We start from the raw sequence: 18,971 nt of genomic DNA on the forward strand, positions 1-18,971 counted from the left end.
ACTTAATGTCTTCCTGTTTTAATAGGAAACCAAGCATCTCAGTATGTGTCGCATGGTCCCACAGATGCTGTAACCTCTCGTTTCCTCACTGGCAGGAGGAACATTAGGTCCATATTGAATTAGACCAACTGCGCTGCTACTAGGCGCAAAACTATTGAGTGAAACAACCAGACACCTTTATAAAAGTCTGCCGGTGATGCTGAATCTCCCTGCTGCTAATTTTATCAGTTCTGTCTTGCATAACATATCTGTTTCTCTGATCATTGAAGTGGTATATAATAACCTGGATTAACATTAATGCTATGCGTATGACTTAAAACATTTGGATTAGGTGCACATCTGCTTGCAGAGATTTCCTCGGTTTAGTCTGCCCTGCCGTAATTTCACTATTATGCCACATTTACCATGTTTTCTAATGGAATAATAACATACTGTACTTGCTAAATATATATTATAAATATAATATATATAGTTGTTGACCGATATATATTAGCAAGGCCGATATATGCTTCGCTGTAGGGTAATTGTGGATTCAGATGATCTTGCTAGGCTTGCTGGATGAATCTTTGTGTTGATATTGATAACATGTACAATTGTGTCTAGACGGATCGGTGTGGGGTGTGTTTGTAAGAGTAATAACTAGGGCTTTATATTTAGTCATTGTGCAAATGTGCAGGTTCTTGCCTATTACTGACAAGTGTTACTCTGTCCCTGTTTAATGAGTTTATGAGCATTTTTAAGGATTATTTGAAATGCCACTGATTATAAATGCATTCTCGTTTACTGTGTTTGCCCGTTCATCATCTTTATACATGAATCTCTGTGGCCGGTGTGTGTGTCTCATGTCTCTGCTGGCCTGGCATTACACACACGCACGCACACACACACACACACACACACACACACACACACACATAAAGGGAGCTCGGTGTGTTTGCCAGACCTCCCTTGTGTCCTGTGGGTGTTTTTTGTTTGCCCTTTGCTTCTGTTCAAGCTTTTGCCAGAAGGTGTCTTATTTTACAGTGTTTTTACATCTTATCTATTTGAAATTTGTGGTGTTTAAATAACTTACCAGCACAACTTAATGTCTTCCTGTTTTAATAGGAAACCAAGCATCTCAGTATGTGTCGCATGGTCCCACAGATGCTGTAACCTCTCGTTTCCTCACTGGCAGGAGGAACATTAGGTCCATATTGAATTAGACCAACTGCGCTGCTACTAGGCGCAAAACTATTGAGTGAAACAACCAGACACCTTTATAAAAGTCTGCCGGTGATGCTGAATCTCCCTGCTGCTAATTTTATCAGTTCTGTCTTGCATAACATATCTGTTTCTCTGATCATTGAAGTGGTATATAATAACCTGGATTAACATTAATGCTATGCGTATGACTTAAAACATTTGGATTAGGTGCACATCTGCTTGCAGAGATTTCCTCGGTTTAGTCTGCCCTGCCGTAATTTCACTATTATGCCACATTTACCATGTTTTCTAATGGAATAATAACATACTGTACTTGCTAAATATATATTATAAATATAATATATATAGTTGTTGACCGATATATATTAGCAAGGCCGATATATGCTTCGCTGTAGGGTAATTGTGGATTCAGATGATCTTGCTAGGCTTGCTGGATGAATCTTTGTGTTGATATTGATAACATGTACAATTGTGTCTAGATGGATCGGTGTGGGGTGTGTTTGTAAGAGTAATAACTAGGGCTTTATATTTAGTCATTGTGCAAATGTGCAGGTTCTTGCCTATTACTGACAAGTGTTACTCTGTCCCTGCCGTTTAATGAGTTTATGAGCATTTTTAAGGATTATTTGAAATGCCACTGATTATAAATGCATTCTTATTAAATTAAATTATAAAATAAAAATATACAATTGAATAAAAAGTAAAATAAATAAATACTTGTTTTCTAGGGGAAAAAAATTCCTGGAAAGGGGTTGGTGTACAGGGTACAGCTGGAGGTTCAGGTCAGAATGGCTTTTAATACAACAGACAGAGACCCTCCTCAGCAATCAATAGGGCTGAAGCGTGGACATCTGCTGGTCATCACACACACACACACCCTCCCCTAACCTGTGAGCACATGCAGACTGAGGGGTTTATTAGTCTAATTATAATGTTAGACGAAGTTTCTTGAACTGTTTTCTTGCTGACCAATAGTATTAAAATGATAGTTTTTGCTACTGTACTGTTAATTTAATAAATCAATAAAATAGCATTTGTTATGATTAGTTAACCTCAGCTAACTGCCATAGTTTTCCAAGATGGACAGGAAAAGATGTGTAAAAATGGCTGATCATATGTTAATATGCTTATAGTTAAGACATCTAACGATGAAGTAATAAGCTATATTTGCAGTTGCATTTTAGTTAGGGTTGCCCGATAGTGAAATCATAAAATAACCAAAAAATTGAGTGGTTATAAAATAAATATAAATGAAATAAAATGAAACAATATAAATAAAATCTAAAATAAAAATTATATTAAATTATCAAATAAAATATAAATTTATTTGCAGGCTTTTTAGAAAACAAATCTCTAATAATTATTTTGCTCAAAAATATAACAATTATTAATCATGATTGTTTTCAATTGAGAAATTTTATTTTTACATTTAAATAGCATTATTGCACTTTCACATAAGCACAGAAAGAAAATATCAGTTCATACGCCCAATTGCAAACAAGTCAAGATTCATGTTTGGATATATTGCGAATGTCACAGACAATTATGCTTAAATAATCGAGACAAGCAGAAGTTGTGACCACGATTAAAATATGATTAATTGTGCAGTTTCAGTATACGTTTAGTTGCATCAATGAGCAAGAAAACCCTGTTTCCCATGATACGGCCCCTTTAAAAGCCTCTTTCAGTGTGTGTGTGTGTGTGTGTGTGTGTGTGTCTTTGAGCTCGTTGTCACCATGGAGACTGACCGTACGTATGACACATTGTGCCCAAGATCCTCAGTGTCATCCATCACTCATCCTTCTATCTGATGATGAACTGAACTGACTGTGATTCTCTCCCACAGGAAATTAAACCCCAGAGTCACTATAATCATGACTACAGCGAGAGCGTCAGTCGCAAGAGCCACGTGGACGACTACAGCACTTGGGACATCGTCAAAGCCACTCAGTGAGTCTACACACACACACCGGAACGACCGTCTACACAAATATTCCTGACTCAGAAATATCTGATGATGATCATGTCGTCAACACAGCATTGTATTATCAGTGGACGCATAAGACTTTCCATTTGACACTTTTTTTGTGTATGTTGGCCAGTGTTAATTTTATTAACAAAAAATATTCCTTTCTTTCCATGACTGAGACGAGAAGACACTGACATAATTAAACACTAACTATAACTATATTAATATTCTTTTTTTTTTTAAATGAAAATAGATGAGACTAAAATGTAGTTTAAAAAAATCAAAGCTCTCTATATCCAGAATTTCTCTATATTTTCTTCAACATGAAAGAGGAGAAAAAATTGAGACCTCCATGAATTTTCATGCTTGGGGTTGCCAGATGTCAAGAGCTTAAATCCCCCTATCATAGGGCCCTATAAAATCCATTTTATTTTTTTCCAAATTCCCTTTTTGTTTTAATTTTTCTGGACTAGTAGTCAAAAGTCATGTATAAGTAATTAATTGAAATCATAAAACAATTTAACAATAATTTATAAAAATGCAACAAAAATATATATTTTTTAGGACCCTATGAAATATGCTTTATTTTTTCTTAAATTCCGTTTTATGTTGACCAAATTCTGTGCTTTGCATTTAAAATTTTCTGGATTCCATTTCAATGGTTTAATTTAATTTTAATAATTAAAAAGCCAAAAGGTCCAATTAATTCATAAAAACGTATTTAAATAAACTTAATTTATTACTTTTTTTCATTCTGTGTTGTGTATTAAAATGTTTCTGGTAAAAACATTAATTCATCTTTCAAATTCCGTTTTATGTTTACCAAATTCTGTGCTTTGCATTTAAAATTTTCTGGATTCCATTTCAATGGTTTAATTTAATTTTAATAATTAAAAAGCCATAAGGTCCAATTAATTCATAAAAACGTATTTAAATAAATAAACTTAATTTATTACTTTTTTTCATTCTGTGTTGTGTATTAAAATGTTTCTGGTAAAAACATTAATTCATCTTTTAATCAAATGAAAACTAAACAAACCCTTTAATTTTTTTTTTTAGCAAACAAAGTGCTGCACATTCTTGTTTGTGATATGAGGTTGCTCAATAAATGCACTTATGCAACCTCTGTGCCACAATACAAAGTCTAGTGTGTTTTAATAGAAATGCATGAATATACTTCTGAATTATTTGAATTAACACTAGGAAAGTCTCTGTTATAGCTTTTGAGTGACGCTTTCAAAATGTAGAGAGTGTTTATATTTATTGACTAAAACTAGACTAAAATTGCCAGACATTTAGACCTGGTTTCACAGACAGGGCTTAGACTAAGCCAGGACTAGGCAATAGTTCAATTAGGACATTTAAGTAATTTTTATTAACGTGCCTTAGAAAAAACATGACTGGTGTGCATTTTGAGACAAAACAGAGGCACTGATATATTTTAAGATCAGTCAGTGCAAGTTTCTTTCCGTTAAAACAGCTCAGACTTACAATTTAGTCTGGGACTAGGCTTAAGCCTTGTCTGTGAAACCGGGGGTTAGTCAACTAAAATTTGATAAAACAAAAAACAGGACAGGTTGATAAAATATGATTAAAAAAAGAAAAGGACATTTGACACAAGACTAAGACTAAATTAAAAAACAGCAGACAAAGTGAACACCAATGTTGGCAAACTGGATAAAAGCTGTTGTTCAGGGATGTTTTGTGGTGTAATTTGAGCTGTTTGTGTGCTCAGGTATGGCATATTCGAGCGATGCCGTGAGCTGGTGGAGGCCGGATATGATGTGCGTCAGCCAGATAAAGAAAATGTCACACTCCTGCACTGGGCTGCGATCAACAACCGCATAGACCTGGTCAAGTACGTCTCTCTCTTATTCATTTCATTCACATTCCCTGTTCTCTCCTGGATCCCTAGATTTTTTCCCCTCCCGTTATTAAGACACCACACACATACGCACACAGAGGAATGGATAGAGTTATTACTCTGTCAGCGTTGAAATTCCCATTACGAGACTGTGTGTGCGTGTGCATATCCTCCTGTTAATAAGCGCCTGCTCTGGCGCAGTCATTCATTTTACGCTGCTGTCTTGTGCAACTGTAAGATATAAAGCCTAGACGTCTCGTTTCCTGAATGCTGTCTGTCTGCCTGCTCTTTTTAGGTACTACATATCTAAAGGTGCCATAGTCGATCAGCTGGGAGGAGATCTCAACTCTACACCGCTGCACTGGGCTACAAGGTGTGTGTTTGAAATGCACTACTACAAAATTACAAAAAAATAAGTAAATTAAAGCTAGGTAGAAATACAAAGAAACTAAAACTAATAAAAAGGACGAACACAAAACAAAATTCCTGAAACTTCATTTAAAATGAAACCTTTTGGGTAATTGAAATGAAATATAGATAGTAGATTAAAAAAACAAAAATGATTAGAAATAAAATAAGTTGAAGTTGAATTCCAATATGCAAAAACTAAACCTGAAATAAGATAATTAAAGCTAAATAGAAATTAAAATAAATAAATAAAACTAATAAAAATGACAAACACAAAACAGAAATTACCGAAAATGTTGAATTAAACTTTCTTTGGGTAATTGAAATAAAATTTAAATTAAATATAAATATTAGATGGAAAAACGTAAATGGAAATTTGCTGAAATAAAATAAGTTTAAGCTGAAGTATTAAACTTACAAAAACTAAAGCTGAAATAAGTTAATAAGCTAAACAGAAATATAAACTAAAACTAATAAAATGACAAACAAAACAGAAATTGCTAAAACTTCAATGAAAACGGAAAGTTAAAATATAAATAAATACTTGAATATTATATATATTATACTAGAATAACAGTGCATTGCTGTTGTACGCTGCACATTTTGACACATATGGTAGGTTATCCACTTATTCAATGCATAAAAAAATATGCATAGTGTGCACACTTCAAAATTAGTGCGAGCGTGCCAATACTGCGTGTGTGATGTTTTATTAATGCACACACCTCTCGCCTGCTCTCTCTCATTCAGACAGGGCCATCTCTCTATGGTAGTGCAGTTAATGAAGTACGGCGCTGATCCGTCTCTCATCGATGGCGAGGGATGCAGTTGTGTGCATCTGGCCACTCAGTTTGGACACACCTCCATTGTAGCGTATCTCATCGCCAAGGGACAGGTACGCTTGTTTAACGCTTGTATAACGCTCTGTGTGGTGCTGATCTCATAACAAAAGCTGTCAAAGTCACAGCCAATCAGAATATTTTGATTGCGATTTAGAGTCAGTGAGCTACTCAGGAAGACATGATGAGAATGCCTTATCGCTCAATACTGTTTATTAGCATGCAAAATAGTCGATTTATCATGCATTTTGTCGTGCTTGGTCTATTTTCAGCCTGCAGGGGGCATTTATGATATTTCCATCCACAGGAGTTTGACCTCTAGGAAAGATGGTGTATTTGATCTCAGTCTGATCTTACTTTTAAGTCTTCTCTGTGTTGTATTTTCCAGGATGTGGATATGATGGATCAGAATGGCATGACCCCTTTGATGTGGGCGGCTTATCGGATGCACAGGTGTGTGTATTACGAGAGGAAATATATTCTTTTGCCATTGTGAGATGTAAAGCTAATAGGTGGGATTTCTGCAGTGTTGACCCGACACGGCTGTTGCTGACGTTTAACGTGTCTGTGAATCTGGGTGATAAGTATCATAAGAACACAGCTCTGCACTGGGCGGTTCTGGCCGGAAACACTACGGTCATCAGCCTGCTGTTGGAGGCTAATGCTAATGTCGACGCACAGAACATCAAGGTAAAGTCCAGACGCCTACACTAGCGTCTGAACTGTGTAGATTAGTGGTACATATTTGCTTTTTTATCATTATTAGCATCGGCCCTTAAGTGTCGGATGCAGGACTTTTATTTTGACAGATGCACTGGAGCTTCCTTTTCTTCATCATCATTCATTATCTTTATTTAATAGTTCTTTCTGGTAATTGAACGGCAAATGCTGTTACACTTTTTATGTACTGTATGCATTCAGCAAATATGCCTCTCTTAAACAAGTTTTTGAATATTTAATAAATGTTTAATGCCTCAAACCTCGCCAACTCCAGCTGTTTGAGTTTCCTGTGTGCACAGCCTGCATGAAATCGCCTTTATACTGAGTGTTTGTAAAATCAGGGTTATCTGGTCTTTATTTGAGAAAATATGATTTCCAGTGTGCACTAACTCAGTGGTTCCCAACCCTGGTCCTGGAGGCACCCCAACACTGCACGTTTTGCATGTTTCCTTAATCAAACACACCTGATTCAGGTCATCAGCTCATTTGTAGAGACTTCAAGACCTGAAATTGGTGTGGCAGAGAAAGGAGACATGCAAAATGTGCAGTGTTGGGGTGCCTCCAGGACCAGGGCTGGGAACCACTGCACTAACTTACCAAATTACAGCGCGGACTGTTGGTTATAGTGTTTGCTTCCTTTTACTGGGTATTTTTCAGCTTCTTGATTTGTGAAAAACAATATAATAGGATTACAGAATCAGAAGTTGCTATGCAAAATATAAATCAGTCTATTTTACATATTTATTAGCAGATTCAAATGTTTTTTTTTTTTTATGAATAAATTTTCTAATTAAGTTAGTAGATATTATTTCAAATTAAAATAAATTCCATTGCAGAAATTCAGCTGTCGGCCACAATGCTCAGTGTAATTTTTGTATTATTTATATACTATTATAGTTTTTATTAATATTATATATTAGCTTTTATTTTTGTATTTTCAGTTTTCATTTTAATTTTAGTTGTCAGGTATTTTAGTACTTAATCCTATTTCAGTAAATTACCAAGGCAACATTTAAAAAAATTTGTTTCGTTTTTTTTTTTAATCTAATATTTATGTTTTATTGTATTTTATTTTAAGTTAACGCAAATGTTTTTAATAGTTTTAGTTAATAAAGCCACACTGGTGTACATCACATTTAATAATATTTGTTGGTGGCAGGGGGAGACGCCGCTGGATCTGGCCAAACAGAGGAAAAATGTGTGGATGATAAATCATCTGCAGGAGGCCAGACAGGCCAAAGGCTACGACAGCCCCTCGTACCTGAAACGGCTTAAAATGGATAAGGTAGAGCAACTGAAACCGTCTCGTTCTGACTCATCAATTACCATTAAGGAGAATAGAAATGTATTGCATGCACTCAGACGTTTCTCTGTCCGTCTGCAGGAGTTCAGACAGAAGGTGATGTTGGGAACTCCGTTCCTGGTGATTTGGCTAATGGGATTTATCGCCGATCTGGACATTGACTCCTGGCTCATCAAGGGTGGGATGTATGCAGCGATGTGGCTCGTCGTGCAGTTTCTGTCCAAGTACGACACCATTATACCCATCTGTGGTGCTGCTCAGGCTTTTAATGCATTCTAATGTGAATGTGAAGCATCATCGCTAACATTGATCTCTGTTTCTAGGTCTTTCTTTGATCACTCCATGCATAGTGCTCTTCCTCTGGGCATCTATCTGGCCACTAAGTTTTGGATGTACATCACCTGGTTTTATTGGTTCTGGAACGATATCCTTTCAGTTGCTCCATCCTGTGCTGTCAATTTGATGATCATAATAAGGATTTGATGCGACTCAATCAGGTTGATTAAACCCACTTAATCAGAATATTGTATTTAGCTCTTCTGGCACAGCATTATTTATCAGCAATAGCAACAAATCCAGCCTTTGCCTTAGTGATTCACATAAGCATCCATTTATATGTTTGTTGACTCAGATGAATATCAGGATAAGAATGCTGACAGCAGGAAACCAGGCCACTTTTTATCCAAGAGCTAAAGAAATTTATATCTTCCTTTGAAAACATCTTGTCTTTCTGTCTTTGTTGTTTTCCCGACATGAAACTTAAAACTGGGTCGCTGAAGTGATGCAATTTATATGGCAATATCTCACTTTTCAGTGTTGAAAGATCTGAAAATGATCTGGTAGAGAAGCTTTTTTGTTTAAACGTTCACTTGGTCTGACAGACTTAATGAAAGGAAATGATGATAGAAATATGAAGTTTAGCAGTACGCTCCAGCGTCTGAATGTTTTCATTCATTTACACTTTATGAAAACATAAACTGAGATGAAAATATCCCCCTTTCACCCTTGGTTTACTGACGCCAACATGAATTAGTGGGTTTTTCTGGAGTTGAGCTGTAAGCGTAAAATTCTGGGCAGATGCATAATTTTTGACAGGCTTGACATGGATTTGCCTAATTTTCCATGAAAATTTTTATCAGGCGAAACTCGCACAATAAATGTAGTGAATTTGACACCTTAAGTGATATAGTGTGGGTGAGAGAAGGGCTGGGCAGCTTGACAGTATGTATTGTGCAATGGTAGAAATGTGTCAAATACTGGCCTATTGGTGCGGCGTGAAGCGTTACATTATTTACATCTGAGATAGACACAAAACAAAGTTCTGCAAAATAATAAATGCAGTTGAGAACAGATTTGGAGAAATGTAGCATTCCATCACTTGCTCACCAATGGATCCTCTGCAGTGAATGGGTGCCGTCAATATGAGAGTCCAAACAGCTGATCAATCAATTTTATCAAGAAGTATTAATAAGATGAAGCACTTTTCATGTGTGATGTATTTATTTAGATGGAATATCCAACGTTTGGCATTTCTGTATGGTCATTAAATACATAAACATATAAACAGTTTTTTGTTGAATTTCCAGCAAAAATAACTATATTGTGCTATAAATGATCACTGTGATATATAATTACTCGTACTGTGATATGAGATTCTGTTCATGACGCCCACCATTAGGTGTGAGAGAACGCAAGCACAAACACAAGAAAGCCGAGTTGTTTTGTTGCATTTCTGTGGTTATGTTGCTGTCAGACATTAGTGGTAAAAGAGGATTTCTTCCCAAAGCTGAAGCATTTCTCCCTGTCCTGATCAAACCACTCAAGACGTGACTCATGTCTGGATCTGCCTCTCGAATGAAGCTGCTGAAATGTGGTTTGTGTGGCTGTAATTGGAGGTTGTGGAGTGATGTTTAGTGTGCACAGAACCGCCGTGTGTCCAGGTGCTTCAGGAATAGAAGCAGTGCGCTCAAACCCTGCAGCTGAAATCAGTTCAAGAGCTCTGTGTGGATCAGTTTCCTTCTCGCCTTTATCATCCAACAATAGAGCATCTCCTCTGAGGATTGAGCTCCTTGTTTCCTGCTGTAATTGTTGCCCGTGTGCAGCTCACCGAAACCACCGAGCCACTTAAAGGAGAAACAGGTTTTCTGCATTTGTTAGTGTCTTTCTGGACATACTGTTCTCTGGTTGATGGAGACGCTCATGTTACATCCAGACGTCAAAACCACAAGTCAAACAGGAAATGTTACATTTTTAAATAAATAATACATTCAAATGTTGCAGCTCAGAATTCCACGGAACTTTCAGAGTGAATTCAAACAGTCCTTTGTCTAAAGCTTCTTTTCACTGAATCACTTGATCCAGTTCACAGATTGGTCTGAATGATACATTCAAATCAGTCGGATTCAATTGATTGGTCCAAAATTGTATTAACCCTGTTGATTCTTTTGCTGTGTCATATTGAACATAACTTCCTTAACTCTCCGCACATCTCCCGTTCGTCACCGTCCACCTGCCCTTCTTGCTCAACAGTCTGGCTCTCTTCTATAACTTTGGCAAGTCTTGGAAGTCTGACCCTGGTATCATCAAAGCATCCGAGGAGCAGAAGAAAAAGGTAAAATCTCAAACTGCAAACAAGTTCAGCAGTAATTACAGCAAATTTACTCAACCTCAGGTCATCCAAGATGTAGATAGTTCAGTTTTTAATCAGATTAGATTTGGAAATGTAGCACTGCATCACTTGCTCAGCAATGGATCCTCTGCAGTGAATGGGTGCCGTCAGAATGAGAGTCCAAACAGCTGATAAAAACATCACAGTAATCCACACCACTCCAGTCCATCAGTTAATGCCTTGTGAAGCAAAAAGCTCTCCTCTATCCATAATAATGCTTCCTCCTGTCAAAAAGTCATCACGTCTGAGTCAGGAGAGAAATATGTTCAGATTACAAGCAAAAATAGGCCAAAGCATCGCTAAACAAATATGTTGTTGATTTTGATGTAAGAGGACAACAGAAGATGGACTTTTCACTGGAGGAAGCGTTATGATTATGGACTGATATTTTGGCCAGAATTGACAATTTTATGTTAAAACACCTTAATGGATTTGTTTCTTACAAACCTGCAGCCTTTCGCTTCACAATCTGTTAACTGGTGGACTGGAGTGGTGTGGATTACTTGTGGATTATTGTGATGTTTTTATCAGCTGTTTGGACTCTCATTCTGACGGCACCCATTCACTGCAGAGGATCCAATGGTAAGACAGTGATGTCATGCTACATTTCTTCAAATCTTCGAGCTATGATTCAGGGCTCTTTAACTTGGGCCGGTAAACAACCACCAAGAACATCAATGCTTTATGCACAAGAAATTCACATTTACTTGAGAAAATGTCTCTTTTTTTCTCTTTTTAGACTATAGTTGAATTGGCAGAAACGGGCTGTCTGGATCTCAGCATATTCTGCAGCACCTGTTTGGTAATTATGACTCTTTTCCATTCTGCACACTACTGCTTGAACACAGTCAGCGTTGGCCAGCTGATGACCCAACAGTCTGATTTGCATTCCAATTTCCATCAAGCTGTCCGCACATAAAACACTCACTTTAACTGCCTGTTCTTCACAGATACGGAAGCCTATCAGATCGAAACACTGCGCTGTTTGCAATCGATGCATCGCCAAGTTTGATCACCACTGCCCGTGGGTTGGAAACTGCGTCGGTGAGTTTTATTCCTACATTGAATCCCACCAACCATCCACCTCACATGCTCTTCCACTAGGGATGTTCATTTCGGTTATTTTTCCTAACCGACGCTCGTTAACCGATTATTAACCGTTAACCGACAAGATTATTTTAAATTAGAATTGAATTAAATTAGAAAGAATAAGTGTCTGTGACCCGTTAAAAATACTAACATTTGTTTCCCAGGGATTAATTTTACATCCGAAAAATGCAGCAAACAACAGAACATGAGGATTCACATGGTCATATCACATCATGCACCTGCAGCGCTTCTGCGAGCGGAGAAAAACATAATAAAGCTAGGCTATATATAAATAATAATATTATAATCATATATTAATATAATAATAAAATATCGCGCGCGCACAGTTAAACTTTGCTATCTTGACAATGCAGCCTGTTCATTATCATAATAAAATACAGTCAGTCAAACATATGGAAAAAAACGCACTGCTCAGTTTAAATATGTAGTAAAATCTGTGCCGTTAAGCGTTATCACCGTAACGCCGTGATGTTATGCAAAACATTTTGTTTTATGTGGATATTGGAATCCCAGTGAAGTAGCCTAGGCTACATAATAAATAATAATTTACCATTCAAATACATCGCGAATACGGAAACATTTGATTTTGTGTGGAATGATTGACCCAACGTTGGTTTCAGTTTCGTTTTAGCCTAAATTAATTTGTTTTGGCTTGTCGTTTATAGCTTCTTATATTTTTAATTCTTGTTTTTTTCAAAATACTGTTAATTGAAAGGATTTGTTGTGGAGTGAGGGGAACTAAAATAGCCTAGCTATGTTTACAGTGTTTATTATAATATTTGTAAGCATTTCGCGTCGGCATTAGGCCTATTTCTGAATGAAATAATAAAATGCGACTTATACGCAACTTGTTTTATTTTTTCTAAAAAAGTTTTTATAGAAAAAATATAAATTTTAACCATGCAGCAAACCTTTTTAAATATTTTGATAAATTACTGAAAAAAAATTAATAAATAAATGACTTCTTAAACCGTTTAACTGATTGTATTAATCGTAGTGCTGGGCGGTATGACCAAAAATTTCTTTCACGGTATTTTTCAAAATTATACCGGTTACACGGTACATGACGGTCGCTCACTGCACAGAACAGACGCCGAGAGACGTGACACTTCTCCGGGAAAGTCAGACCAAACGTTCGCGGGACAGCTCTGGCGAAATCTTCCAATTGAACCATAGCTAAGGTTTATCCAAAAAAGTCGCTAGGTTTGTCAGTATGAATATTCTATGGGAAAAAGCCGCTAAAAGGGTCTGAAAGTTACTAAATCTAGTGCTAAAGTCATGCTAATTAATTGGTCAAAAATTCTTACGGTCAGTTAACGGTTAACCGGTTAAAGTGAACATCCCTATCTTCCACCTGACATTAACACAAAAACTCAGAGATTGGGTCAGATGTTCTGCCAGGAAATTGTTCACTGTTGTGACTAATTGGACTAATTTGAGCCTAAGGCATATAGTTGAGGGAATGTAAAGTAGGAGGTGTGATTCATTCCTTCTGTTTTTCTCCTCATTGTTTGTGGACAGGAAGTGGAAACCACCGTTACTTTATGGGCTACTTGTTCTTCCTGTTGTGTATGATCTGTTGGATGATGTACGGATGCATTTGCTGTGAGTACATTATTTTGCATGGTTTTGTACGATCAATGTAATGATAAATAAATATAAATCACTTTCAAATTAAAATAGTATTAATTTTTTGTAACTACAAACAGGATTCATTTGTTAACACGTGTTATCTACATTAGTTAACATGAACAATACTTAAACATAATTTAGATTCAGCATTTACCAATTCATTCTTAAAATCAAAATGTGTATCTGTTAACATTAATGCACTGTGAACAGTCATTAAAAAGGGTTAATAAATGCTGTAAAAAATATTGTTAGTTAATGCACAAAGCGTTCACCCAAAAATGAAAATCTTGTCATCATTTACTCACCCTCAGATTATTCCAAATCTGTAAAAGAAGATATTTTGAAGAACGCTGGTAACCAAACAGTTGACGGTAGCCATTGACTTCCATAGTATGGAAAAAAATACTATAGAAGTCAATGGCTACCGTCAACTGTTTGGTTACCAACATTCTTCAAAATATCTTCTTTTGTGTTCAACAGAAGAAAGAAACTCATACAGGTTTGGAGCGACATGAGGATGAGTAAATGATGACAGAATTTGTATTTTTGGATGAACTGTCTTTTTAATTAATATTAACAAATGAGAACTAAATGTTACCTGATTTTTTTGTATTAGTAGTATTTATAATGATTGATTGTGATTGCGCTCTGTCTCTGCAGACTGGAGGATTCACTGTGCCACCAGCTACACTAAAGACGGCTTTTGGATCTACATCACGCAGATCGCCAACTGCTCGCCGTGGATGTTCTGGATGTTTCTCAACAGTGTGTTTCACTTCATGTGGGTTGCTGTACTCATCATGTGCCAGCTCTATCAGGTAATGTATGCTCAAGTCTAGATCTGTTGCAAAAGCAAGAGAGCTGCCTACCTAGGCTACTATTTTCAGAGGCCTTTGTTTAGGTTTTGAGGACCCATTTCAGTTGGCATGTTGACCTGTAGAAATTGAGTCGGCTCATTAGGGTTTGGAACAGATTGTTTGATGTGTATGTTTGATGTGTCCTCCATAGATCGCTGTTCTGGGCATCACTACAAACGAGCGCATGAATGCCAGAAGATATAAGCACTTTAAAGTTACAGCCACGTCCATTGAGAGCCCTTTCAAGTGAGTCCTTTAAACTCATTTCAGGTTGAGCTGGGAACAGCTTATCTATACAGCACTGAACACAGAGGAGGATTGTCAAGCGGACATGACCATAAATACATTTTATAGACGATTAATTTGTGTATTCATCATCAGTACAGTCTTTAGAATATAATCTATAATACTGTTCGAAAATGATCCTATTAGTGCTTGTTTGAACACCAACAATTTGGGGAAAGATCCAATTCGATTAAGTGAATTACCTGTAATGAATATGTTTTCATTCAAAAAGTCTCCCATTATAATAATGCTAATATCTATAGATAAAGGGTGGCTGATGGTCGGTGTAGTACTGATATATAATATAATTTAATGATGACAAATCACTTGGCTATTTAAGTAAAAACTAAATAATAATAAAATAAAATGTTGGCAGTTTTGTTATTGATTAAAAAAAAAACTTAAGAAAAAAATGTGTTACTTGAAATAGAGCTGAAATAAAATATTAGATGAAAAACTGAGCGAAAATTAGTTGCCTTGCAACTAACTGATAATAATAATTGTAAGTTGAATTACTAATATTACTAACTGAAATAAAACTTAAACTAAAACCAAATTTAAAATATTTAGGAATATTTGAACAATGACTAATAAAATTTACAAAATGAATAATGAACCAAAAATGTTTGTAATACTGTTCAAATCTATTGAAAATCTAATTCAGAATATTAATAAAGTATATACATGAAACTAAAATAATACTGTTTCAGATAATAATGTTTTAGTTTTTAAGTTAATAAGTTTAAGTACTAAAATTACTAATATAAAGCTTGAACTAAAACTTGAGTAGAACTTAAATAAAACTATTCACAAATATTTGACCAATGACTAATAAAAATGAATAATGCGCAAAAAAAAAAAAAATTATTATTGCTATTCAATTAGATTGAAAAGCTAATTCAAAATATGAATAAAACATTGAAGTTATAAGTTTATAAGTTTAAGTTGAACTACTAAAATTACTAACTAAAACTATAATTGAAATTTTATAATTGAAACTATGTAGAAGTATGTGAACAATAAAAATTAATAATGGACAAAACTAATACAAATGACAAAAGCAAGCAACATTACTGAATTAGGCTATTAAGGCTATGTGGTCTTACAGTTTAGTCAAAAGTAAGAACATTTGTTTAGGAAGTCATTATTGTCTGTGGCAACATTCGGGAAAGATAACGTTGCTCCTCTGTTTTGTTCTTGCGCAGTCACGGTTGTATGAGGAACCTCATAGATTTCTTCGAGCTGCGCTGCTGCGGTCTGCTGCGGCCCGTGGTGGTAGACTGGACCTCCCAGTACACAATAGAGTACGACCAGACGTCCGGCTCAGGATACCAGCTGGTGTAGCGCGGTGAAGGAGAAGACGGCGCGAGAGGGAGAAGAGGGGAGAGGTTTTCCTGAAGTGCTGCTCAAGCGGGACCATCTCCTTCACCGAGACTGCAAACCTCACCCAGTCAGGAGAACGCATGCTGTCATTGGTTACCGTCACCAACTCCACCCGAGACGCAGGGACACGAGAAACAGGAAGAGGAGGAGTTTAATGACATCAGAGGCAGACGCAGTACAACCCACTCTCCCCGATTGGTCGGCAGAGACGTTTGTGGTTTGTTTCGCACATCGACTGCTTTTTGGTTACGTTCGTTTAACGTTGGTTTTCTTCCTGTGACCCCTTTTTTGTTGCTTGTAAAGTGATATCGGATCTGCGTAAGTCCTGGTTCAACCTGGAACTTTGCGTAGGAATGAGAATTAGCATAGCAAAAGCGTCAGCCGCTGTGGTGTTTGTGGTTTTAAGGAATCGTTCTGGCCAAAATTAGACTTTTATTATTATTTATTCATCCTCATGTCGCATCAAACCTGTATGACTGACTTTCTTACGTGGAACATAAAAGAAGATGTTTAGCAGAATGTTCGGGCTGCTCTTTTTCTTATAAGTAAAAAGCGTTTTTTTGTTTTTTCCCCCCAAAATTTCTATGCAGAAAGTAATACGCATAGATGTTTGGAACGACATGATGATTAGTAAATAACACAACTTTACATTTTTAGGTGAATGATTCCTTCAAGCTGCCTTGATTTGTCTGATCATGAATCCGATCAAAACAGGCATCATATTGATATGCATTCATATGACTAGAGAGATGCCCTGTTTAAATAATGTGACTTAACATATTTATTTTAACCTATTTATGTAGTATTTTTCGAAGAGTAATTATGGTATCATGAGGTAATTTTACATCTTCATTTCCACATATGTGTACATTTGCAGCATGTTTAATAGTTTAGGTGGAGTGGATCCTACGGAACGTGTCAAGAAGATAAAGCCGGGTCATATTTCACCCCAAAATCAAAAGAAAAACATATTAGATTATATTTTGGTTAGAGAAAATGAAGCCTGTTTAATAGTTTTTGCATTGTATTATTGTTTTCATGACAGTTAAACACATTTTCCCCATAATTCTCATTAACAACATGCACAAAAACCTCCTCATTACTGTATTTAAATATCAAAGTATTTATATTATATTGCCTTTAAATGATGCTATTTTTTAAAATCATTGTATTACAGCCGTTGTTTACTGTAAAACAATTAAAAAACACTATTACAATGAGAATTATAGCAAAAACGTCTGAACACATTATGGTAATGAGCACTGGGAGAGAAGTGTGCAGAATTTACATCAGTTTAATGCTAAAATAATGCAGAACAATCTTCATTTTCATATTATATATTTTAACACATACTTTTTTATTTTATAAATAATTTTTTTTGTAATTAATTTACATACACACATATATACATATATATATATTATTTAATTTTTTTTTTACATTTTAGGTTGAAATGTGACCTGGACACGTTCTTGATGCGTTTATGAGAGTAATCCAGGTGCCCTCTGAATTTACAAGAAATAGCACACTCGTTTGTGAACCTCTATATTTATTATGTATGTGTAGTTTAAGGAAGTATATACATTTAAAGTTGAAATGCTGTTGAAAAGCCATTAAGTGGACCTGTGATAGCTGTATGAACTTAAAAGAAGATGCTGTTTAACACACCAGAGGGGCTCCTTCCATGATTTACCCTTTTTTTTTTTGTTTGTTTTGTGGCAGCGACATTATTCGTCTGCCTAAAACAATGCACTGATCTTTTTTTAGTTTTGTTCGTCGTTACTAAAGAAACAAGCTAGTTTCCCCAGCGTCGCCAAGGGATCTTCATGTTTACGTAAAAAGAGGAAGCTCCTCCCCCTTTTGCTCTCCATTTCCTCTTCCTGTTGGTGTGGCGTTGTCATGGCAGCAGCAGCTGACAGGATGAACTGATGTAAAGAATGTGCATCTGTACATAAATGAACTAGATTAATTATTCTGTGAGTGACTTTTCGTTCGTTTTTTTATTTTCGTCTGTGTTAGTTGAAGCTGCTCCTAATTTTTTTTATCGTACCAAAAAGCGAAAAAACAAAAAAATGGACTATTATCAAAGTGTATGACTGTAGCTTTTAGTGGCGTCTGGCACTGCTGTGTATAGACCTTTGACCTTGCAGGTCTCCACTGCATGTGTGAAGCCTGGACATAGTGATCACCCTGTCATCCAAAAAATCATCTATTATCCAAGTGTATGACTGTAGCTTTTAGTGGCGTCTGGCACTGCTGTGTATAGACCTTTGACCTTGCAGGTCTCCACTGCATGTGTGAAGCCTGGACATAGTGATCACCCTGTCATCCGAAAGACGCCCCATCTGTAAATAGTGAATGTTCAGTATTTGCAACCAGGTTTTTTTTTTTTTTTAATTCTTTTTTTGTTTGTTTTTACATTTGAAACCCGATGTGTGTATCGTTCTTGCGTGTCCCTCATGCTCTGCGGCCGATCGGTGCTCTGCAGATGTATTATATCTGAATGTCCCATTCTCGTTGATTATTATGCAGAGCCTAAAGGGTTTCTTTTGTATGTTTCATTGCTGAGTTTGTTGTACCACTGGATGTACAAACTGTAAATGCCAGAGAAGTAGACATAAGCCACGCTGTAACTCAAGCGGACGCGGTCCATGGGCCCCATACTGTAATATTCAGATTAGGCACAGTGACGGTCATTCATTCATTCATACATGTGACACTGTTTTTAGA

At 36.2% G+C, this 18,971-nt stretch overlaps 1 protein-coding gene across 1 annotated transcript in view; it reads left to right on the forward strand.

The window, feature by feature from the left end:
* Nucleotides 1-17,602, forward strand: part of LOC107590525 (zinc finger DHHC-type palmitoyltransferase 17) — a 20,107-nt gene extending 2,505 nt beyond the window's left edge. Inside the window, exons 2-17 of the mRNA XM_016279297.1 lie at nt 3,050-3,153; nt 4,908-5,030; nt 5,332-5,409; nt 6,195-6,339; nt 6,672-6,736; nt 6,811-6,973; nt 8,163-8,288; nt 8,388-8,530; nt 8,630-8,730; nt 10,793-10,917; nt 11,714-11,776; nt 11,925-12,018; nt 13,606-13,689; nt 14,377-14,534; nt 14,725-14,819; nt 16,064-17,602. Coding sequence (XP_016134783.1) covers nt 3,050-3,153; nt 4,908-5,030; nt 5,332-5,409; nt 6,195-6,339; nt 6,672-6,736; nt 6,811-6,973; nt 8,163-8,288; nt 8,388-8,530; nt 8,630-8,730; nt 10,793-10,917; nt 11,714-11,776; nt 11,925-12,018; nt 13,606-13,689; nt 14,377-14,534; nt 14,725-14,819; nt 16,064-16,202 — 1,806 coding nt within the window. The 3' untranslated portion in view covers nt 16,203-17,602. The remainder of the gene's footprint in view (nt 1-3,049; nt 3,154-4,907; nt 5,031-5,331; nt 5,410-6,194; nt 6,340-6,671; nt 6,737-6,810; nt 6,974-8,162; nt 8,289-8,387; nt 8,531-8,629; nt 8,731-10,792; nt 10,918-11,713; nt 11,777-11,924; nt 12,019-13,605; nt 13,690-14,376; nt 14,535-14,724; nt 14,820-16,063) is intronic.
* Nucleotides 17,603-18,971: the final 1,369 nt, after the last annotated feature.

Source organism: Sinocyclocheilus grahami, unplaced genomic scaffold (assembly GCF_001515645.1).
Source record: "Sinocyclocheilus grahami isolate Dianchi unplaced genomic scaffold, SAMN03320097.WGS_v1.1 scaffold129.1, whole genome shotgun sequence".
NCBI classification, from domain to species: domain Eukaryota; kingdom Metazoa; phylum Chordata; class Actinopteri; order Cypriniformes; family Cyprinidae; genus Sinocyclocheilus; species Sinocyclocheilus grahami.